Genomic DNA, 25,596 nt, shown 5'->3' with positions numbered 1-25,596 from the left:
TTGTTTCCATTCTGTTACAAATATGTTAGTCCTTATTTTACAAAATTAATAACATCTACTTTTAAAAATAGATGCTGTTTTAAATCAAACAAGTTCTCTTTTAAATTTAACAACTGTTAATGCTTTGAATTCCTCAATAAAATGCTCAACGGCAATATAAGGATGTTCTCATTCTAATTTATGATTTGAACTTTTTGGTCCAATGTTTGTTAAAGTCCTGAAAAATGTTTAACCAAATAAAAAAATTTCACTGCTATACTCTTATTAGTGTTTGATTTATCCTGAATTCACATGGAGTAGACCTAAACTGAAACTACTCATATTTTGTCATAGACTCAATTTTGCAACAAAATAATATCCCACATTTAATATACAAATATACAAAATTTAATGTCTCTCAACCCAGTTACTAGCTACACCATAATTAACAATTTCAGCATAATTTTAAATGACGTTTGATAGAATAAATTTATTTGCCATAGTGCATAATTTTAACAAAAATTTGTACAATTTAGTTTTCAATATGCATTTTTTGTGTAAAATTAATCTAAATATATAAAATTACTTGTCCTGACTGACTGACTTAATCACTGATTCATCATCGCCCAGAGCAAACCGCTGAACCTAAAGAGGTGAAATTTGGTACACAGTTAGGGTACGTCACGGAAACACACACTAAGAAGGGATTTTTCGAAATTCCCCAGCGGGGGGAGAAGGAGAGCATTAAGACTTAACGTGAAGAATGACTTTTGAAATTGATTCCATACTTTCCCTTAAATTGATAACATTTCAGACATTGTTACAAATATTTTCATATATTTCGATTTTTTAACCAAATGTTCAAACCGTTTTAAATTCAAATTTGTTATTGCATATTGGTTCGATTATAGAACGATTGTAAATGTTCCAGAAAATTGATCAAATTGAAAACAGTTCGTTTGATTCTCAGCAATTCTCATCGGTAGGTGTTATATAACAATTACTATGGTTGTCGAAATACTGAATATAAATGGGGTTTGCTTGCAAAACCTCCGTGGGCAAAGTCGCGGGTAACAGCTAGTGTAATCATATTTTCAGTGGCAGTGACAAGCTGACAATGAAATTATTTAGTATTAATAGATGTTAATTCTATTTTAAGCTGTGAGTCATACTGTAGGAATTGCACAACATTTGTTCTCCTTCAGTAATTTTTTCTTTGACATTTTCATTTTTGAACTGAACTCTTCATTAATATCTTGAATGAGAGTTCTATTTCAGATGATGTTGAAATTTCAGCAAAACAAATTTTTCAGGTGCAACTAGTCTTGTGGGAAATCCATATCATACAGTTCTTCATAAAAAACAAATAGTGCATTAGCAATTCTTGTGGGTTGCTTTTTTTTTAACCTGGCTAGAATTTTCTCACCTGAATTAGCCAAAAGACTAGAAATCCTATGCTTTATGTTATATCCAAAGCTATGGGCACTTATGTTTATAACACAAGTGTCCATATATCTCCATAAAGTCTTCATATTTATTGCAGATCTAAGAGCATAGTTTTTCTATGCTCTATTCATGCATCGTTATGATGTTTCATTCCATGCAGTCTTAATGGCTTTGTGAAGGACAAATAATTTGGTTCGTGTAACTTCATATGTTTTGTAAGTAAAATTTTTTTGCAAAACATGAGGTTGCATAACTTTAAAATTATATAAAAACTTGTATTTTTTGTAAAAAATTGTATAAATTTCTTGCTTTATATTTTTCTATTGAGATAAAGTTAAAAATTTATCATGTTTTTAAAGAAGAAATATGAAATATTAAATAGTGTGAAATATGAACAACAAGGTCTGTCCCAAAAGTAAGTGTACTGATTTTTTTTTTATTTAATGACTGTGCAGCTTAACACATCATTAATTGGTATTTTCATATTGCTAGATATCTTAGCAGCATGTCTACACCTGTTTCAAGTGGATTGGTTAAGTCAAACGTGCCCAATCTCTGTTTGTGTAAGATAGTGTTTTAAACACATTGTTATATTTCAAATGAAGAAAAATCTCAAACAACGTTATGCTATAAAAGTTGTGTGTGAAACTCAAGAAGTCTGAAACCAAGACATTTGCAGATTTAACGAAGCTTAATAAAGTGGCATCTCCATAGATGCCACTTTATTGAGAAACATCGTGTTTAGATGGCACAAAGATCCAGGGTACAGACGATGTTTATCATTTTTTTCAATAATTATGGAATTGTGCACAAAGAATTTTTACCTTCAGGACAGACAGTTAATTAGGCCTTCTACGAAGATGTCTTGGAACGACTTCAAAAGTGGGTCAATCAAGTCTGCAAGGACATTGCAGAAGATTGGATACTGCACCATGATAATGCACCTGCTCACACAACGCTATAAATTTGAGAGTTTTTGACCAAAAAAAAAAATCTCAACACTCTCACCACATCCTCCCTACATCCCGGACCTAGCACCGTGTGATTTCTACCTATTCATAAAGATCCAAGATAAGATAAAGATAAAATCCAAGTTGAAAGGTCATAATTTAGGGATAGTGGAAAACATTAAAAAAGTTGTAACTGATGAACTAAACACCCTTACAGAAAACGACTTCAAGTACTGCTACAACCAGTGGAAAAAACTTTGGAACCAGTGTGACCTCGCAGGGGTCGTACTTTGAAGGAGATCAATTGTAGTTTGATGTAACTCTTGTGTACTTTGAAATAAAAAATCAGTACACTTACTTTTGAAACAGACTGTGTATGTTTTTTTTTATGCATACTCTTATCATATTACTTAAAAATTATTATACAATTTCTCAAATTAAAATAAAAACAATCATATATACATTTGTATTATAAAAGAAATTTTATAATTTAAACTCAAATCATAATGATTAAAATATAAAAAAGTTTGTGAAGTACAGACAATTTTNACTAAGTCCGAAAACGTTTGTGAAAATATTTGGAAATAAGCACTGTTTTGGTTTACAGCAGAAGTAAGTTGTTTATTTTACAGTGTGTATAGAAGAGATTATTTAAAACATAAGTTCTTTTCTTTACATAAAAATGAATCTTGTAAATAATGATAAACTTTCTTTCTTTTATTTTGAAATAAAACTCAAAATTCAGTAAACAGCATAACTAAATAAAATGCAATTGAACTGATTGGATAAACTCACAAACACCAATACCAGTTAAAAACTTCAGCAAGTTTACTAAATACTAACATTTTCATCCATTTGAAACAGCAGTATTTGGTAAACTTGTTGAAGTTTTTAGCTGGTATTAGTGTCTATGTAAGTTTTTCTTAAGTATAACTAGTTTTTTAAAAGAGGAGATTGGATTTAATTGATTGGATTATGAAATAATTTAGATATGAGCAATTATTTGACTAATTCCAGATTGAAAAAAATGATTAATACTGTATATTAATGTAGAAGATCGCATTGTTTAGAACCAAATTAGTCTAATAATAAAAATATTTAAATAGTTATAAACTTTTAACTAAATTATGTTCTTATTCAATCAGATCCTTATGCTACTAGTAAATGTAATTTATTACAATACAAATATTTTTTGGTTTTTATTTTACACAATGCTCTTCAGAAATATTTTTTAATACAACAAAACAAAAACTTAGAATTTAAATAATGTTCTGTACTAAAATAAAATTTCATTTTCTAAATTAGTTTTAATAAACATTTAAATCAAGATAGAGAGGAATGGATGAAAATCCTGGATGAGGCCAAGGTCCTTCAGGGACTATGAGTGCCGAAAAGAGAGAGAGAGAGAAAAAAAAACATTTAAATAATCAAGTAATTGATTATCTAATAAATTCTGAATTGTTATAACTAAATTAACTGGTATGCAGTTGCAGTTATGTTTCATTTACTTGTTTGATGAATTGAATACAAGTATTTTTGCCATTTCAAAATGACTTCCTCAGGTGAAAAAAGTATATATAATATCTATACAAATATTCTACATAGAATATTTGTATAGATTTTATATAGAGAACATATTCTCACTTATGATGCCAAATAAAGTTTTATGCAGTTATGTTTTCTTCAGCTATTGTGGCCAATTACAGATACTAGATAATTTTTGACTATCAAGAAAGAATATAGAAAACACTTGATTAACAAAGATTAGTTTCAATCAACAAAAAACATTAGTGGCTATTATCTATCTATATAACCCATTGAACGCGTGTCCGTCCGCGTAACGGTATGCCAAAAACGGGCACTAGCGGCGCCCTAGCAATGATTTTAAATCTGTAATTATTTGTAATAGGAATTTATTATTTATATCATGGAATGGTATAAATAATTATTATATGCCTTGATTAACCTTGCGCTGCACGTTTATAACATCCTGTGACTCAAGTCAGCGAACGTTGCACATTGACTCATGGGAAATTTGTTGAAAAAATGGCGGATACATTTAAAATCGAGGTTTACAAGCGAAGGTAAATAAACAAATTAAACTATTTTAACGTATTTACAGAATGTTTAATAGATAGAAATATAGATCGTATGACGCGATTGGGACTTTAACAGAGCTGTAGAGCATATTGATAGGNTTATTTTTAACCTTCTCCATTTATTTTTGTGTATATCTTATTTTATTTTTTATTATTTTTACAAAATATTTCTTATATCCAGTTTTAATCACTACCAGGACTGAATATATCAAAACATTTCTTAGAAAATCTTAGAAAATGTTCTATTTTTGAAATGCAATAAATGAAAATGTATATGAAATAGTGATGCCACAAATAGTGATTGTGCCGAATACCGAATATCCAGCTACGCTCTCAGCCGAAGCGCCAAATATTCGGCAACCGAACGTTGAGCAAAATATGTGTACATTTCGTGGTTACAACCTGTCTCATTGCGGTGGGTGCGGTAGCGACACTGCAAGCACATTTGTTTTATTTGCGAGTACATCGTGTCACGACATGCATTATTTGTTCATTGTTACATCAAATTGTGTTACTAATAGTCCTTATTACTAAAAAATATCATTGTTTGTATCACTTTATATGAAAACTGTTTGCCTACATCGGATAGCAGACCTTTACAAGTGGTGGTCAGCAAACGCAAAACAGTACTCAAGCCTGACAGAATTCGCTAAGATTTATCTATAGTCTCCCGGTAGTAGTGTATATAGTGATAGGCTATTTTCAGAAGCAGGTATAGTTTATGAGGAAAAGCACAATCGTTTGCTATCAACAAATGCTGAAAAAAATTTTTTTCATTCATCACAACTTACCACTGATAGATTTTAAGTACAGTGGGTGATCGGTTAACAAACAGATCACATAACGAACAAATCGGATAACGAACACTTTCATGAAAGATTTTTATGTTCGGACAACGAACACATAATCGGATAACAAACACTCTACAGAACAAACACAAGAAGAAGCGACATAAATTAATGAATACCGATTGGTCTTCCCTTGTCTTCGGAAAACAATTCGAAACTTTTCGGAGTGTGGGAGACGTTGACATCTACGCTCAAGCCGATATATACCGATCAGATATTATTCCTCCGAACTTTGAAACTCTTCCTTGTAATTTCAGCCTTTTATTTTTCTGACAAAATTATTTTATGTATTCGTGAGACTGTCGGGTAGGCACTCGTTAAGTTTTGCGTCTGTTTTTCTTTTCGAAAGGTGAGAGTATAATAGCAAAGGTAGAGAGTGGGCAGAAGATGCCTAATGCCTAATGTTGCTGGGCAGTATGGCGTAAACAGGTCTACAGTAGGCTGAAGTTCAATCTTATTTAAGAAACATACTGTATAATCAAGAAGACTCAAGCAGCTAAANAGAATGTTTAATAGATAGAAATATAGATCGTATGACGCGATTGGGACTTTAACAGAGCTGTAGAGCATATTGATAGGAACAATGGCTCATGGGAATTTGTAAAGAATGCCCACTAGGGGGCGTCCCGAGCTACTAGTATTTTATATTATACAGAGGAAATATACTGTCTTTTGATGATAAATTTATTTACTTGATGAACTGAATACATGTATAATGAACATACATGCACTTAAATAAGTATTTTATATTCATTTAAATGCAAATTGTTAATTAAACTACATAAATCTTTATAAAACCAAATGCAATTATTGGCTTAATTCACATTATACATGTCAGAATATTAATGATGAAATCATGATGTGCAATTCTCTTATCTATACCTTCTCCATTTATTTTTATGTATATCTTATTTTATTATTTTTACAAAATATTTCTTCTATCCAGTTTTAATCACTACCAGGACTGAATATATGAAAACATTTCTTAGAAAATCTTAGAAAATGTTCTATTTTTTAAATGCAATAAATGAAAATGTATATGAAATAGTGATGCCACAAATAGTGATTTTGCCAAATACCAAATATTCGGTTACGCTCTCAGCCGAAGCGCCAAATATTCGGCGACCGAACGTTCAGCAAAATATGTGTACATTTCGCGGTTACAACCTGTCTCATTGCGGTGGGTGCGGTAGTGACACCGCAGGCACATTTTTTTATTTGTGAGTAGATTGTGTCACAACATGAATTATTTGTTCATTGTTACATCAAATTGTGTTACTTATAGTCCTTATTACTAAAAAATATCACTGTTTGTATCACTTTATATGAAAACTGTTTGCCTACATCGAATGGCAGACCTTTACAAGTGGTGGTCAGCAAACGCAAAACAGTACCCAAGCCTGACAAAATTCGCTAAGATTTATCTATAGTCTCCCGGTAGTAGTGTATATAGTGATAGGCTATTTTCAGAAGCAGGTATAGTTTATGACGAAAAGCACAATCGTTTGCTATCAACAAATGCTGAAAAAATTGTTTTCATTCATCACAACTTACCACTGACAGATTTTAAGTATTAAATGTAATAATTTGTGATTAAAATAAATACATTTTTGAGTAATATGTGCATTTTCTTTCTCATGATTTGGTATTCGGTATTCGGCTGAATACTGAATATTAAAATAGTAGCTGAATAGGCCGAATAGCAGCCAAATATTCGTGGCATCTCTAATATGAAACTTGCATTGTTGGTTTATATGCANCATTTTACAGATTCTTTAACCCTTTCAAACAGAAAAAAAACACGACTAATAAAAACGCAAGACTATGTATGTATGTATTTTTATTATCATCAATACATATAAATAAAGGTAGTAAGAAAGTATATATTTTTTTATTTTGGGGGGGTCTCCAGAACCAATTGATCAAATTCCCATAGAAACCTATGGTAAATCAATAATCGGTTAACGAACAATTCGGATAGCGAACATAGTCTTGGAACGGATTATGTTTGTTAACCGATCACCCACTGTATTAAATGTAATAATTTGTGATTAAAATAAATACACGTTTTTGAGTAATATGTGCATTTTCTTTCTCATGATTTGGTATTCGGCCGAATACTGAATATAAAAAAAATAGGCCGAATACCGAATAGTAGCCAAATATTCGTGGCATCTCTAATATGAAACTTGCATTGTTGGTTTATATGCATATAATAATAAAAATTTTAAAATGTAAAATCTAAAATGTAACATAAAATAAATACAAATAACAATAAGCAAAATTGTGACATCACAATGCCAGGTTGCAATTTTTATTCATATTTTTAATTTATTTAATTTAAAATACAGTGAAATGTCCATTAACAGATACTTCCAAATAGTGGACCTCTACTTAACAGACACTTTTACAATCCCCAGACCCTTCAAATAGAACATCTATTATATTTACCTCTAAATAGCAGATACTCTAAATAATGGATGCCGTCATCCGAAATCTACCTTACGAAAACACAAAGTCTCGTCATCAATATTCTGAAGTAATTAATTACATACAAAATATTTTAAAACTAAAACAAAGAATCAGTTCAAATACTCTTTCAGAGAAAGAATTTTGACTGCAGGCATTGAATAAAGAATGACTGAAAATAGGAATTGGGGAGGAAGGCAGGTTGTAAAAAGCCAAACAATATTCATTATCTGTTAGAGAAGAATAATCTGGTTGAGATATCAATCACTATTTATCGTCATACATATTAATGTTATTAAACTTCTGTCTTATTGCGGAATTAAGCTTACTGTACCAAGAAACCATAAACATTTCCGAAGTTATTCATTCATTCGACAATAACTGTAGCATAGTAGTAACAAAAAAGAAACAGTTTTAAGGTTAAAACAATAGACAACAGCATTTATTTGGTGAAAGTTCAAAGATCATGTTACAAAGGCAATTTTCCAACCACTTTATTAAGTGTAGGAAGATATTTGGTTTTCTCAAATTTATGGCTTAATTTATGATCTTAAAAGCTTTGTGGTAGCTAAAGTAATTTTTAATAAATCATTTATTGAAAAAAAAAANCTCCCAAAAAACATTCAATATTGGCATAACATCTTACTACTGCTAAGAATTTGATATACGAGGTAAAGTTGTATGTAGAGTATATAATCATTAAAAAAAATTAATCATTGAATTTAAACAAAAAATAACAGCAGACTAGCTTAAGAAATAATGGGGTAAGAGAGCAAATGAGGATATAATTTTCAAAAAATGTTAAAGCAAAAACACATAATAAATTTATTTTAATAATTGATTCTATGTAATATTATATATTATCAAATAGCTGTCTTCATTATTCAATCTAATATAATTAAATGATAGAAGAGTATGATTTAAGTATGATAAATATGATTTTTAAATCAAAAGTTAACCAAAACTGNCAACCACTTTATTAAGTGTAGGAAGATATTTGGTTTTCTCAAATTTATGGCTTAATTTATGATCTTAAAAGCTTTGTGGTAGCTAAAGTAATTTTTAATAAATCATTTATTGAAAAAAAAAAAATGTTTGAAGAATACATTGACTTGATAACTACAAAGCAGACAAATCACTACAGTAGACCCCCCTATAACGTGGATTCGTATATCGTGGCAAAAAAATTGCGACCGTATTTGTATAAAGATTCTAACAGAGACTCGTAAAATGCAGTAAAATGTCATTGCCGACTTGTGTCGCGACAGGATTGGTCAAATCTAGACCAATAGTGGACGAGCAGCCGAACTATTTACAGGATACGGAGAGTTTAGGCGAGTAAGTTGAGTTTACTATCGTCTGTACAGTATATAAATTAGGTACTGTAAGTCTAATACAGTACTGTAATTTTATACATTTCTTGNATTAAAATAAAAACAATCATATATACATTTGTATTATAAAAGAAATTTTATAATTTAAACTCAAATCATAATGATTAAAATATAAAAAAGTTTGTGAAGTACAGACAATTTTGGAACTTTTGCATAAATAATCTGACAATTTTAACAAATCAGAATTAGATAAAGATAAAACTGACGATTTAAATTAATCTTATGAGCCTGCACGAAATGTCTTTGCTAGCTCAATTTTATCGTATTTACTTACCAACATCTCTGAAAAAAGTAAAAAGTGGAAATATTGAGATATCAAATTTGATGTATTGTGTGCCAAGTCCAAGCTGTAAGAAAGACAATTTATTATAAAATACACTTAAGTTGTTTATGTTTAGAAGACCCTTTATCAATTTATTTTTTATTAAATTTGACAAAATAATAATAAACCTACCCTTAGGAACCTTCCTCTTGAGTTCTCTTTTAGGTCTAAATAATAACGTCTATTGTCTTTTATCATGATTTCACTTTTGAGTTTCCCATCTTCTGGTAAATTATCAGGATTTGGTGGCCCTATAAATATATTCGTAAAAATTATTTTAAAAAATAATAATAAAATCACAAATAATCTAAATAAAATTTCATATCAAATGTGATAAAATGCTTAATCAGCATCATTATTGCAAATTATACTTGTTTGCTATTCACTCTCTCTCCACTTTCAATTACAATTACTCTAACAACATTTAAATTAATTATATTTTCTCAGAATCTTATGAATAACAAAAATACAGAGTTGTTTGCTTTTGTAAAAAATAAATTATTATATTGACAACTTAAAACATAAGTTACTTACTTCTGCTGTAAACCAAAACATTCACGAAAAACAGATCTAACAGAACCACAAGGGCAACAAAGTAACACTCAGAAAGACAGAATCCTAATCACTTACAATCCTAATCACTTACAAAAGAAAATCTACAAAGAGATCGCCAAAAGAAAAAAGCCTCCTTAGTATTTAGAAGATGTCCCACTATATTTAGAATGCTAAATAATGCAAAAGACATTCCACACCAAAACATATTAGCAGGAGTATACAGGATCTCTATAAAAGATTATACGTGTGATAAAGACTTAGTATATGTGGGATCCACAAAAAGATCGTTGGAGGTGAGGATCAAAGAACACAAAGCAGACATCCTACATAAAAAATATACTACAGCATTAGCACAATAGGCCACGGACCCTGACATACAAGCTGTATTTGACGAGGCAAAGATAATTTACACCACACAGCTAATACACCATTTGCGCTGGATGGAAGCGATATATATCTATAAAACAGCAAGAGAAGACAAGTGTATAAACAATAAGGATGAACTATCATTATCGATAGCATGGCAAACTCTTATTTACGACACTTGAGNAATAATTTTTGAAATTTTTAATTACATCGTTGTAAATTTAGACATAATAATGTAAATAAAGTTGATTTAAATATTTAGTTCGCACTTTTACACATACGATATTAAATTAGATGAATTTTATAATAGATTCTTAAACAGACTTGATACTTTTGTGGGACTGAAATTATGACCCCGCAGATAACGACACTCGGTTATAACGTCAAAAAACTGCCGGTCCCATGGATGACATTATAAGCAGGTTAAACTGCATTTGGTTTTCTCAAATTTATGGCTTAATTTATGATCTTAAAAGCTTTGTGGTAGCTAAAGTAATTTTTAATAAATCATTTATTGAAAAAAAAAATGTTTGAAGAATACATTGACTTGATAACTACAAAGCGCAGAAATCACTACAGTAGACCCCCCTATAATGCAGGTTCATATAATGTGGATTCGTATAAAGATGCTAACAGAGACTTGTAAAATGCAATAAAATGTCATCGCTGACTTGTGTCGCAACAGGATTGGTCGAATCTGGACCAATAGTGGACGAGCAGCCGAACTACTTACAGGCTACAGAGAGTTTAGGTGAGTAAGTTGAGTTTACTATCGTCTGTACAGTATATAAATTAGGTACTGTAAGTCTAATACAGTACTGTAATTTTATACATTTCTTGTGAAAGAAACATTTCTTATTCAATGACCATAAAAATTATTTCTATTAATGATGTCTCCAAAGTTCAATGAATTTTTCGCAGAAAAGTAACTTATTGGAAAATGCGCCCGCCGTTTGGGGAGCTGCTCCACGACGAAACCAAGCTTAAGCAATGGCGACGTCAAACGGTGCACACTCGGTAAGTAATCCTACAATTTTTTGTTTATAGCATAGTTTATACGGATTATTCCCAAAAAAATTATACGTGTTTTGGAAATGTTGAGTCGAATTAGTCTAGAATCGATTAATTTTATGGAAGAAAACCTTTCAAACAGCCGTAGTCCGTAAACTGCACATATGCCGGGCTGTGATTGGCTCATATATTTAAGGATTCCTACAACATGAAATTCTTATAAAGTGGAACGTATCTACCGCGTTATAGGGGGGTCGACTGTATATCAATTTTTATTAGTCACTTAGATTATAAATGATGTTATAAATGCAAGAATACCAAATACATTTCTTACCCCTTGAAGTGGCTAGCAAATTATTTCCTTCGTAAAACTTGACATTCGAACTCTCATTATCTAAACCCTTCTGTTCATAATAACAGTTTCATTTTTCTTTTGTTACTTCCCACTCAGGCCATTTTTGATGAATTAATAATTAATCAACGTTCATGTTTTGTTGTAATTTTTATGTTCTATTTAATTAAAACATTCTGTACAATCTGTTTGCTATTTGAAATTCAAATAAAATTATTTTTACAGCTGAAAAAGATATATATATATACACACAGTATATTATTTATTAATTATTCATACTTTACTATGTATACTTTTTGGTATTTTCACATTCCCAATGCAAATTTGATGTTTTCGTAATCCATCGTATTCTTCACCTTATACTGACCAGGTTAAAATATAATAATATGGCCACTGACATGTACTGTACCTCCGAATAGCGGACAAATTTCTTGGTCCCAATGGTATCCGCCATTCAGAGGTTATACTGTATATGCTCTCAATCTCAAATTAGTAGTGTTTTCCCCTGTACATCATACTTTTCCTGATTACAACAGAGTCATGCCAGTCATCTACGTAACTCAGTTCTGGAGAAAAGTTTTGAACTAAAATCACATGATTTATAATCTTGAACAGAAATTTGTATACAGTTAATTGGGGGCTCTTGACCCTAAGCTTTCCATATCTAGTCTCAACTTTCATCTATCTAACACCATTCTCAAGATTAAGGAAAGAAATGAATGACGAGTATTGGCCATTTTGAATAATTTGTAATGAAATTTTAGCAAACTAAATCTCAAAACCTGCAAAGCTTTTTAAGTTTGCAGGCTTTAAGCTCTTGAAGACACTTGAAATTACCCAACGCACATCAAAAACCTACTACATTTTTTGAAAGAAACCTAGCCAGCTATTTCAAAAATTGATCAATTAGAGCACCCTGTGATAAAATGCAAGACTTTTCAAAATGGCAAATTAAATTAAAAATGACTTTGTTCTTTGGAATTAAGCACAAAATTTCTATAGAGGAAGTTATCATACAGGAACACTTTTTTTTTATGGATAAAGTATCCCTGTATGATAAGTTCTCCATAGCAATTTTGTGCTTAATTTCGAAGAAGAAAAGAGAGAACAAGAGGCAATCAAGTACTAAAAATTACTTAATTCAGTCTTTTATTATTTTTGTTAGTTATTTTCAAAGGAAAAAGTGAGAAATAAAATGTTAATTATAAATGAATTTTAATCAGACAAATTCCTTTGTGCATACAACAGACTTTTGCTAATCTAGCCCACAATAATCCAGCTTACCCTACAGTGTGATTGTCTATGCACTTTTGTTTCAATGAAAACGTTAGTCATGTCACACATCCTGTCTTCTCGTTTACTTGAATTTCCTTTCTGTATACAGTATTGCATTTCAGTGTACTATATTATTTGCCTATCCTTCTTCAAAATGAATCCATACCTAAGGGCAACAGGTCACATCATTCATTACTTTAGGTCTACACACTTTCAGTAATCCGGTACTCTTGCTAATCTGATACACCTCTGTCAAGGAATAGCTGGATTAGCAAGTGTCTATCGTGCATTCAATGCTAGGATCTTAAATTTGAGAATATTTATTATTTGTAATTATATGGTTCTATAAAGATTTTAACCAATATTTTTCTATTCGTAAACAATATGTTGACTAACACGCCAAAATTAGTTAATAAACAAAAACAAAAACACTGAGTTCGGCGNTTAATATTTTTATTTCTTTTTTTAAACTGTCGTCTCAAGAATACAAGTTTTTCAAATTTTTGTCAAGCATTCTGCATCATCTAAGTGTTAAAATTTGTCCTGACAAAGAAAGCAGACATTCCACTGCAGCACTGCTGATGAAGAGAGCATTATATGCTAAAAATGCATTCTTTATATGCTGGTAGTTGTGTAACAAACTCAAATTAACATCCCTGTTTTTCAATTTTCCAATACTATGTAAAAATTTTTGCTAACCATTTTAATTTAAGAAGTAGAGTAACAACTTGATGGACATACAAAACAAAATAAAATAACTTACTGGAATATAAATGTCTTAAAATATACTTACTTACTTAAAATATAAAAATATTTACTGATCTTCCTAAAAGTCAAGTCATGTTTGTTTTGCTTAACTATATATGACCACTTGACAATTTATTGTCAGTTGGGTATCATAGAAAATAGTCACTTGATGATATTTTGTCATTTTGAAAGATGTTTAATTTTAATGAAAAATTTCTCTGTAACATAACATTATTGCATAAAATTGTGTCAGTTGTGTTCTACCATTTATCAGTTTATATGTAAATAAACTGAGAGGGAAGTTTATTTCCATTCAAGAGTATTAATGGAAATATGAAAAAAAAAAAGTAAAATATATATAACACTACAAACAAACGTTTATTTGTTTGTAGTGTTATATTTCCTGAATTTTTGTTGATTAAATTTTTACTCTTTGCCTGTGTGTATATTATATATTTATTTTTATATATAGGCCTATATACTGTATATATTTATTTATTTATATATTATTTACTTTACTTTCATTACAATTTTATTTTTTGCAAACAAAAGAAACACCTGCTGTGATCAATTTTTCTTTGTTCAGATATTTTTCTTTTTTACTTTTTACTACAGTTTGTAGTAAATAACTGATATTTTTCATCTGTTTACAATAGAAATTGAATTTTTCATTAATTTTTATGATGAGATGTCTAAGTTTAGCAAAGAGGTGTGAAACAGGTACATGTGAACCGTTTATTATAAACTGGAGTATTTTGGGAACAAGCAGGTCAATATTTATAAATATAATATCAAAATGTAAACAAAAATATTCTCCTTTGTGCTGGCATGTGGCCAAGAATAAAATATGTAATCGAAAAATGTTATTAAAGTGATGTAATTTTTTTTTATTATAAATTTAAGTCATTATATATGTATATTTTTTTCTAAGTATTTTATTTATTTATTTCAATCACATTAGGAAAAGACAATATATTTCCTTGCCCTAGTTAACATTTAAACCGCCAAATAAAATACATAATAATAACAAAAACACTGATTGACAAATAAATTAAAATATAATTAAAAAATAATAATAATACAATTAAAAAGATTATAATATAAAACACAAAGAAAGGTTAAGAATTATTTAATATTCATTTACATTCTTTCTTCAAATGACAATAATCAGAATGTAATAAGTGTTCAGATTCTGCTATATTCTGTGAAATTCAATAAAAAAAAAGATCTTTGAGATAGAGATAATCTAAAAAAGGGTGCATAAATATTTGAAAATTGCAAAGATTGCATGAGGGAACACTTAATGTAATCCAATTGGACATAATGTGACTGTTGTAATATCTGTGATATAATAATAATAATTTATCAAAACATTTTACATGATTAGTAAATGAAGGAAAAACCTAATCTGGACCTAGCAACATTAGGGTGGCTAGTAAAAGGTAAATTGCAAGAATTTATTTAAAGTTAAATATATTTTATTTAGTTCTTTTGTGATTTTATCTAACAGTGATGGAGCAGTAATTTTTTAAATTAACTAAAATAAACTAAACTGTCAAAAACTACATAATGTAATGAATATGAGTGATTTTTTTCTTATGTGTACAATGAAAATTGTATTTTTGGCAAATTTTTAAAATGATGTAAGTAAAAGCGACCTTGAGTGACTAAAGTTTGACGTGAGTGGTTTAAGAACTAACAGTACCATTGATGGAAATATATAAGTTAATACAATAGATTATACTGAGACAACTTTATAGTAAATTTTAAAAAATAGTTAAACATTTAGTCAACTATATTAATAGTAGTTAAAATCAGGACTGTGAAGATTAAGTCAGTAAAAATGGATTAGCACAAACTACAGTTCTTGTTTTTTTTTTTTATGTACTTTATATTAAGCTTCTAATAGGTACATTAACTTCCTATCTTGTATTATTGAAGCCTCCTGTAATGCAAGATCTTATTTTATGATTTCCTTACTTCATAATCTTTCTTTGCATATCACTAATTATTGTTAAAAATTTATATTCAAATACATTCTGTGTTAGCTAATTCTAAATTTTTATTGTCAAAAGACTTGTACGGAATGGCTAAGAACACTCAAGTTAAATTTTGTTTTGAATACTTTACTGTAACCATGTCTGTGATGGAAAATATTATCTTAATATGTGGTTGAAGATGATGATGATAATAGTGATAATGAAAAACTGTGAAAAAAAATGTAAGTACTTTCAGTTTCAATAGGAATACCTAATGATTCACTAGACATATGTAAAAAATAATCTGTTGATTCACTTGATATTGATGAAATGTCATTCTGGATTAATATAATCAAAGTATATTTTAAATTATTATTTAGAGGCAGGTGTTGAAGAAGGACCTTCTAATATTCTATCAGTGAAAATCCAGGAATGTCTACTTACTCCATAGCCCTAGCTAAAACTACATATTTTAATTACATTAGTACTTAACTATTGCCCCCTCCAACTGCTGATATTGTCAAACTATTAACAGAACTGCATAAGATAGCAAAAAATGAATTTATTACAGTAACTTAAGCCACATGTCTTGTATATGTAATCAATGTAAAAAGATGTGGATTATTTTCAAAAACAACTATGAAAAAAAATTAGAACACTCTGTTCACTAAGTTTAAATAGTTTCATTATTAATGAATACAAAATGAAACTATTTCTCTCCAATCTCTTAAACTCATAAATTTATGTTATGAATTTTGAGAAAGAAAGATGATACTTGATGTAAGTTAGTGAGCTCTAAGAAAGCTAACTTTTAGGTTCATGTACTTTCATTATATTATCCAATAAAATATCATTAGAATTTCAGTTATTAAAATAAAGTAACAAATTTTCTTTTCAAACAGAAATGATAAAAAATTCAACAAAATATTTAAATATGTAATTAAATTAATTAAGGCTGAGACTCCACTAGCGTAAAAACAGGCGTAAAACCCCTTGCCATAAAAGCTTTTAATCACGTGACCCTGCTATTTTATGCCTAAGCAGGTCGTAAAACTAGCGTAAAAGTGAGTTGAGCAGTGTTCAACTTAACTGTTTTATTTTATAACATTAAATTTTACTGTATTTTCATGGAGTGACCAGTATGCTGCATAAAAACAGGGGAGACCAGCACGCCAGTTAAACTGTGATTAAAATATAAAATTAATCAGATCTAACAAAACTAGTTGTTAATTAAACATTAAAGAAAATATTCTTTTGAGTACAATAAAAATAATAACATTGTAATTTGACAGACTTAAAATTGAAGTGTTTTTCATTTACAAGACAATAAAACAATTAATGACTTGCAGTTGTAATAGAAGTACTAGTAATTAGTCAGTGTGGGCAACACTGATCATCTACCCAACCTTAAAAATAACACCTTTCTTTCAAATTTCGCACAAAGCCAATGTTAATCAGTGTAAGCTGAGATAATTTACAGTGAGTTTCTTAAATTTAATATGTTTATTTTTGTGTTTTTGAATCAAATAATAAAATACACATAAAAAAAAAGCACTTTCATAATTTCACAAGTACTTTACATCATTAGATAGAAGACAAAATGAAGAAATTAAACATATAATTGTAGTTTTTGATGTAGCGCTAACAGTTTCACAATTTTAGAATAAAAACTCATTTGCTTTTATGTGGCGTAAGTCTTTCATTTTTTTTAATGCACCCTCTAGAGAGGGATATTACCTCACTTAAACCAGCATGACAGTATGCCCCTGGAATAAGCTGGCATGCTGGCTTTTACCATATGGAAATATCTGATTTTGTGGTCTCCCTCAGAGAGAGACCACAAAATCAGATGTTGCAAAAATACGGTATTATGTACTTAAATGTTTTGTTCTATTCTTTCATAATTTACATTTTAAAAAGTTTGTTATTCAATAATTTTTAAAATTTTATTTAATTTTGATGTATTTTTATATAAAATTTTGAAGAATATTAATGGCCATCATTAAAGTGACAGTGACAGCATACCGAAGACATTTTTGGATTTCATCTATGTTATATATTAAACTGCACTTTTCTCCTCTAATTTTCACACAAACACGACNTTAAATTTATATTACAATTCACATCATCATACATAAAAAAAACAATTAAAATACTTATTTAATAAGTTTTTTTATGCATTTTTCTCAGTAAGATGCAGAGACTGTTTTGTTCTTCCAATTATGTTTAGAAAACACTACATGAAAATTTATTTCTCTATTGTCTTATAACTCTAGACAAGGAATGCATATGTTTGTCTTTGATAGTTTCAGAAAAAAAAAAAACTGATGGCAGATATGTCTGTGGCACAAAAAGGTTTATTCACATTTTCTAATGACACTTTTAGTGACTCTAGACAAAGGAAATGCAGAGCTGAGCTGTTTAATGAGTTTGTAATTGCAATTTAAAATTGGCATATAATTACAAATCCTGCATCTGCTACCAAATTGCCTTTTAAACACAGACAACTTACATGCCATCCACATGAAATTAAAATATTTACATATCATATAAATATTGTAATGATAAATATTGTATGATAACTTTTAAAAATAATTATTCCAAAGACTCCCAAAAATCATTCAATATTGGCATAACATCTTACTACTGCTAAGAATTTGATATACGAGGTAAAGTTGTATGTAGAGTATATAATCATTAAAAAAATTAATCATTGAATTTAAACAAAAATAACAGCAGACTAGCTTAAGAAATAATGGGGTAAGAGAGCAAATGAGGATATAATTTTCAAAAAATGTTAAAGCAAATGGACATAATAAATTTATTTTAATAATTGATTCTATGTAATTGTGAACTGCCGGGGAGGGTGTAGGTCTCCCGATCCGGCAACAGCTGTTTAACCCTGTTCATGGTCAGGATGGATTAGAATTGTTGGTAATTTATCCCGCTATAATGGGATGGCAAGTTGAGTGGCGGAGGAAGGAGTGCCGTCAGTAAGGAGACAGGCGATATACGAGTAAACAAGGAGACCAAACGTAACATAAAAATAACAATTTATTAAAGCTAATTTCGGGTAGTACAACGTCTAGTTCCCATCCCTAAAACGCATATCTTCCGAGAGAGCGCTTACAATAAATGGCTCCATACCTCTTTATCGACCGTTATCCAAACGAGGAAAAATTTTCGTCTCTGGTTGAGGACAGTTCTTCGTAGTAGGACACTATTTTTAACATAAAAAGGACACTATCTTCAATCGTAAAAAGGACACTATTTTTAAACATAAAAAGGAAGCTATTTTCGTTGTGAATGTGTCTCTTTAATCCAATTTTCAGTTCGGTAGACTATCATATACAGCTTTCAGGTTAGGAACTTCTTTTATTGGTTTGTCAAATGCATTTCGGACTTATTTGTATTTTAAGTCCCTCTTCAGTATATATATATATTAATATATTGTAAAAGTGTGAATGTATTCTCTTGAGAATGTGTTAATGGTAATATACCACGTGTTATTAACCTGTAAAAACGTTCATTATTGCTGCAACATTTCAATGGAGAACATACGCATTTTTTAAAAGTTGTAATTATAAAGGTTTTTATGAACAATTGTAAAAAGTGCACCGTATTAATGTGAATATGTATTTGAAGTGTTTTTAAATGGCTGTATTTCTAAACTCTTTCCAACGTTACCAATTATACACCGGGGTTTTTTAGAAAACAGAATCTGAGTTTGTACTGAAGAGGGACTTAAAATACAAATAAGTCCGAAATGCATTTGACAAACCAATAAAAGAAGTTCCTAACCTGAAAGCTGTATATGATAGTCTACCGAACTGAAAATCGGATTAAAGAGACACATTCACAATGAAATAGCAGCTGCCATAAGTGATTTTTTGAAAGAAACTATTTTCAATTATTTGTCTCCGTCTTGCGCCGGTTCTTGAACGACTCCCCGAGAAGGGGAAGGAAGGGGTTTTTATAAGTTTGTTGTGGGAGAACGGTCATGTGACCAATTGTTGTGAGGTAAAAGGTATGCAGATGGGTCAAAGTTGTCCCTGGGACCATGCTAACTATCAACTTAGCAGATGGAATGTGGGATTAGTTTTGAAATGAACGGATGTTTATGTCGAACATAAAGGAAAAATTTTTTCTCCCCCCGTTAGGTTTCACTTTAAGTTAAAGGAAAATTTAATTAGATTTTAGGCAAATATGGGACAATTAATCGGCAAATAATCAGTAAAAATTCCAGATCTCACATAATATTATATATTATCAAATAGTTGTCTTCATTATTCAATCTAATATAATTAAATGATAGAAGAGTATGATTTAAGTATGATAAATATGATTTTTAAATCAAAAGTTAACCAAAACTGGATGAGATTACAATAAAAACACACACAAAAAAAACTGTAATTCAGTTAATAGGAATTAAATTTAGAAGAACAAACATTTTCAAAATTGAATCATCAGGTTTTTAAATTAGTTTAAAAAAACTAAATAAAATAATTGGGCACCGAGTATCCAAGCTAATTTACATGTAGATGTGTGTACATGAGTTATCTCAAGCACCTAGGTAATAAAAAGTTAGGTATGGTACCTAAATACAAAAAATTTTCCAACTCATTCCCTACTAAAAAAAAATGAATATAAAAAAAAATATTTAAAAAAATGTAATGATGTAGCTGANTATTTATTCAATAATAACTATTATACAGCAATTTCTACAAAAGTTATAACTGAATAAATATAAAACTGTTTTTATTAAAAAAGTGGCATAATTTATATGTTGATATAGTAAAATCTTGTCAAATTATCATGACGTGAATTATTAACTTGACAACCTATACACAAAACAGAAACTATAGTCTTTCTTAGAATAAGAATGGAACTAACTTTCATTAGTCTATACACACGAAAGAAAATAGTTCTGTATTCATTACAAAGTAGAACATATTAGAAAATTATCAGATACGTTTATACAAACAGTTATAATCTGTTTGGAATTTCTGACATTTTGTAAAAAATTTAAGATTATAACATCACATGATATCATATGACATGACGTTTAAATTTTTAAATGTTTTAAATACACAGAAAAGTGATACACATTCAAGATCCAGCACATTAGCTCCATTCTCATTAGAGAAAATACTATAGTTAATATAAATTTGCATACTTAAGAACCCTAACTACCAAAAGATAAAATGTCATACCCATAGAAGAAATATTCAAAGTATAAAACAGATTTTTAGATTCATTAAAAAGCCTAATAAAAAACGAGAGATTGATTCTAATAAAAATATATATATTTTTTTACACAAAATTTGATTTTCCTATTATTTTTAATAATTAAATAATACATAAAAATATTTTCATCACTCAAAGAAATAATGTAGTAATATTTTTTAGGTCAGCTATAAAAATTTATGTCTGCAAAACTTTTCAAAATTATCTATCAAAATATTTGCTGTGTGTTCTCATTACTTAAGGTTTATATCTTGGATAGTTATAAGAATCAGAAAGTAAAAATAACTTTTAATATTTTTTCAAGAGGACTATATTTAGATATTTTAATTATTGTAATGCATTATTATTATTATATACAGCAATTATCCAATAATTTGAAAGCAGTGAAGGCAATAGAAATTGCTATTACACTTATAATAATTATTTACTTTGATATTTAATAATGCATTGAAGCCTACATTATTTTTCTACAGCTATAACTAAAATTCAAACATGCAAATAAATGTGTTAGAAGCTTTATCAAATTTACTGTTTAATGATATACAGTCAACCCCCCCTATAACACTGTTGATTATTCCTTTTATATGAATTCCATGTCATATGAGTCACTTAGATTTTACAAATACATGTAACGGGCTGTGAACAGCTCACGTATTTGTAAAATCTAAGTGACTCATACAACATGGGATTCATATAAAACGGAATAATCAATAATGTTATAGGAGATTGACTGTATTCTCTACAATTAATTGTAGAGAAAATACAGTACAATGAATTTAGAAGTGATCAATTCAACACATTCAACACAAAATAGCATGCAATATAAATTGATTAATTAAAAAAATAAATAAACTTAAAAATTCATTTTTATGCTGCAATTTCATTAAGCTGTGTATTAATTTTAAAATAGTAAATAAAATTTATTTTCAATGAAAAAATACTTTTATAATGACTTAATATACAAGGTTTAAACTTTAATCTGAGTGTAAACTCAATAATTTTCCTGGCAAATTAAAATTTTAGAATTCCATCAAGAAGGTTACATAAAAAATAAATTTATATATTTATATTTAACCAACATAAATTTCTTTTAACTCACAAAAATATTTGCATTTTATTCTTACTTTCCAACATCACATAATGCATTAATTAAATTCCCCCCCCTAAATTACTGAGTTTGACAGTAATTAAACATTATAAAGTGTATCATTTCAATCTAAGTATTTCTTGTATATCAGCTATGAAGCAGCAGAAAAACCAATATCCATTAGAAGAGTGAATGCAAATAATCAAGAGTAGTCATATATGTTTGAGTAGAAAAAATACTAATGTTTTGATGAAATTTTTACAACCTTACTGTTCACCTTGAATTATGTACATTCATTCTTCTTCATGGATGTTTTTCCTTTATTCCATTAAAGCACAGAGTTGTTCCTTCTGGAAGTTGGAAATGACAATAGGACTATATAATAAAAACGATAATTTCAGATAATTGTTAAACTTTCTAAATATATTAAATTTCCAATAACTTTAGTAAAAACTTAAATTTAATTAATAAATTTAATAAGAAAAATTATAAAATAAAAACAATTTAATTAGCATTTAATAATTTTGAACAATAAGTGATCTTCAAAAACATTAAGCAAATAAATAAATAAATAAATCTACTATAAATTTTAAATTGCTATAAAATAACAAAACAATTTGCTATTTCTTTAACTATAACCATAATGCATTAGTTATAATTTTATATTACAGTTATCAGAGATGTAACCAAAATTGCTGTGTGTGGGTCACCCACATTGCTAATAGCTGCTTAGACATAGCATAGGTAGGTTTGTCAACTGTAAAACACAATAGTCCAAGATCACTAGCAACATATTGTGCAAGGAGCTGCCACATCAATAAGGCAGCTCCATACATGCCATATGCAAACCAGTAATACATATGACAATGCTCAATAAAAAACAAGGCTAAACAAGAACAGGTATTGAATTTTATTCTTCTTTACCTCATGGATGTTCATGTAGCCTAGTAATTTTTACATTTTACTTATAAACTTGTATGGATGCAGCAGTAGGGATTGGCAGAGAGTGAGGAGTGGAAGATCATTAGTGTGGGTCTTGCTTGCCCCCATGGTTATTTAATCATTTAGCTGACAAATTACAAATCAGAATGCATGACTAATTTTAAATTTTAAAAATATAAAAAAAAAACTATTAATTATTATTTATTATACTAAAATCTACTTCTCTATCTAAAATCCATTATCTTTCCTTTATTGAGAGCTTCAGAATGCTTATTTTAATTTCAAAGTAATTAGAAAAATAAACAAACTGGATTACTTATCAGTCCAAAAACTCAACATAATACCTCCTTATCCAACAAAATATATTACTCAAAACTTCACAAATGTTTTCAACCTAAGTTATCTTGCTCAGGCTGTAATTCACAAAATCATATTTGGACCAATTAGAACTTATTTAAAAAAGCACTTGGCAGAACCAAAATTTTCATCAATGCAAATGTTCTATCAAATGCCTTTTTAAAAATGTTCTATTTGAAACATCACATATCCAAATATGTTTTTATGTGTGTTATGAACTGAAGAAAAGATATCAAATTAAGTTGAAAATGCTTGTAAAGTTTTGAGTAATGTATTTTGCTGAATAAGAATATGTTACATTGACTCTTTGGATTTCCAAGTACAGGATCCCTTGATCAATGAATTTAATCCATCCTTTGATGTTACTGCATATATCAAAATCACATTAATCAAATATAATCAATAATAAAAATTACAATTCCTATATGATCTGATAAATTAAAGACTATTTCATAATGTTACCTTATGAAATAGTTTGCAGCTGAAGAGGAGCCTAAGATGTAAAATACATTTTGCATAATGACTATTTAAGGAACTTAAGTCATTCATCTCTATAAAATATGTTCCTGTATGATAAGACTTTAATTTATCAAATATGATTTAAGAAATAAAGTAATTAAATAACAAGAAGCTTCGAGAAAATCATCCATGCTCAATTATTATATTAATAAATTCACATATAATGTACGTCACTCTTTTAGGAAAAAATAAAAAATGAATTCAAAGTAAATGTTTAATAAATGTTTGTAACTGCATTAGTTACTGTTGCTTGAGAAAAAGTTATAAATTGTTTGAATAGTGTTAGTTTTTTCTTATCCTCACAGATTCTATAATAAGTAAAATGATTCTAAATCTACGCAAACAAGCATGCTTTGATCAATATATCAATACTAAAATTTACAAGCATCATAATTTGTAAATACAGTAGAAAACAAGACTTTGTAATACACCAATTTTTAATGTTGGCAGCAAAATAACTGGCTAGCTCTCATGCTCTGGAAACATGACTGCACGAGAGAAATAATGTCATCACGCTCATAACTTTTTTTTTGTCAGAAAACACTTCTCGAGGCTTGCATGTTTCTTCACGGTAAATTTAAAGGTACATTAAAATTCTTGTCACATATATAGAGAGATTGTTGCAATTAATTTCACAGTGTCAATCAAATCCCATGTTAGACAAGAAATACCTGTATTTTTAAGCCTTTCAGTTCATCAGGATTAAAATTACAATTTTGTAAAAAATCAAGCCAAATTATACAATTAATAATATGATAGAGTTGGATTAACTATCAAGCTAAAACTTGGATAATTAATTATAAAGACATTACATAATTTGGATTAAAGACGGTTATGTTGCTATCTTGTACAGTTATATCTTGTAAATCAACTAGTCTGAAAGCAAGGATCAAATGGAAATCTGGATAGCATAATTTGTAACACATCATCTTAATAAGTAGAAGTTGCAGATACAAGTCTCACTCTAGATCAATTTTTTCTTCCAGTATAATCTAAATTAATTCCCTTTTGAATATTTATTAAGAAATTTTCATAAACAAGATTTCAAACAACATAGTTTGTTCATTTATGTTTTGATAATGATATCACTTGAGTGACTTTCATTCATGTACAGAAACTCTTTGCATCTTTGAAGTATATCATACATAAAGTAATGTGTTATATTCTTGGGTATTTTATTAATTTCATAAGGAATTTTGGCCTTAAGAGTTTCAATATTTTCTGGGTGATCTCAATATACCACACTCTTTGTTCACAAAATATTGAAACTTTTAAGGCAAAACTTCATCATGCAATTAATAACATATCCCAGAATATGTTGACATACTACAATGATGCAAAGACTGTCTGTATATCATTTTAATTCACAGGAATTATGTCATGTTCAAAACATAAATGACAAACTATGTTATTTGAAATTTTAAACACAAAAATTTCTTATAAAAATATTCAAAAGTTAACTATTCTATTTATGATTGTCCATTTTCTTGCTAAACACTTTATAATTAATAAGCCAAGTTATCATCCAATAGTTAATTTGGCTGTATCATTTGATTGTTAGTAAACTTACAAATTTTCTTCAATAATTTTATCTCTGAAAATGAGCTTAAAAACTTTCAGCAAAGTACTTTCAAAGTACTCGGGAATTATAA

At 28.8% G+C, this 25,596-nt stretch overlaps 1 protein-coding gene across 2 annotated transcripts in view; it reads right to left on the bottom strand.

Moving 5' to 3' along the window:
- Positions 1-25,596, bottom strand: part of LOC111620914 (transcriptional activator protein Pur-beta-like) — a 99,063-nt gene that overhangs the window by 35,381 nt on the left and 38,086 nt on the right. For both annotated transcript variants that reach the window (XM_023362942.1, XM_023362941.1), the window contains exon 4: positions 9,640-9,758. In XM_023362942.1, the coding sequence (XP_023218710.1) occupies positions 9,640-9,758 (119 nt within the window). The remainder of the gene's footprint in view (positions 1-9,639; positions 9,759-25,596) is intronic.

The sequence above is a fragment of the Centruroides sculpturatus genome, unplaced genomic scaffold (genome assembly GCF_000671375.1).
Source record: "Centruroides sculpturatus isolate CEXI.00-Female unplaced genomic scaffold, Cexi_2.0 scaffold17, whole genome shotgun sequence".
NCBI classification, from domain to species: domain Eukaryota; kingdom Metazoa; phylum Arthropoda; class Arachnida; order Scorpiones; family Buthidae; genus Centruroides; species Centruroides sculpturatus.
Note: the sequence above shows the minus strand (reverse complement) of the source record. Positions and strands in the feature narration are given on the sequence as shown.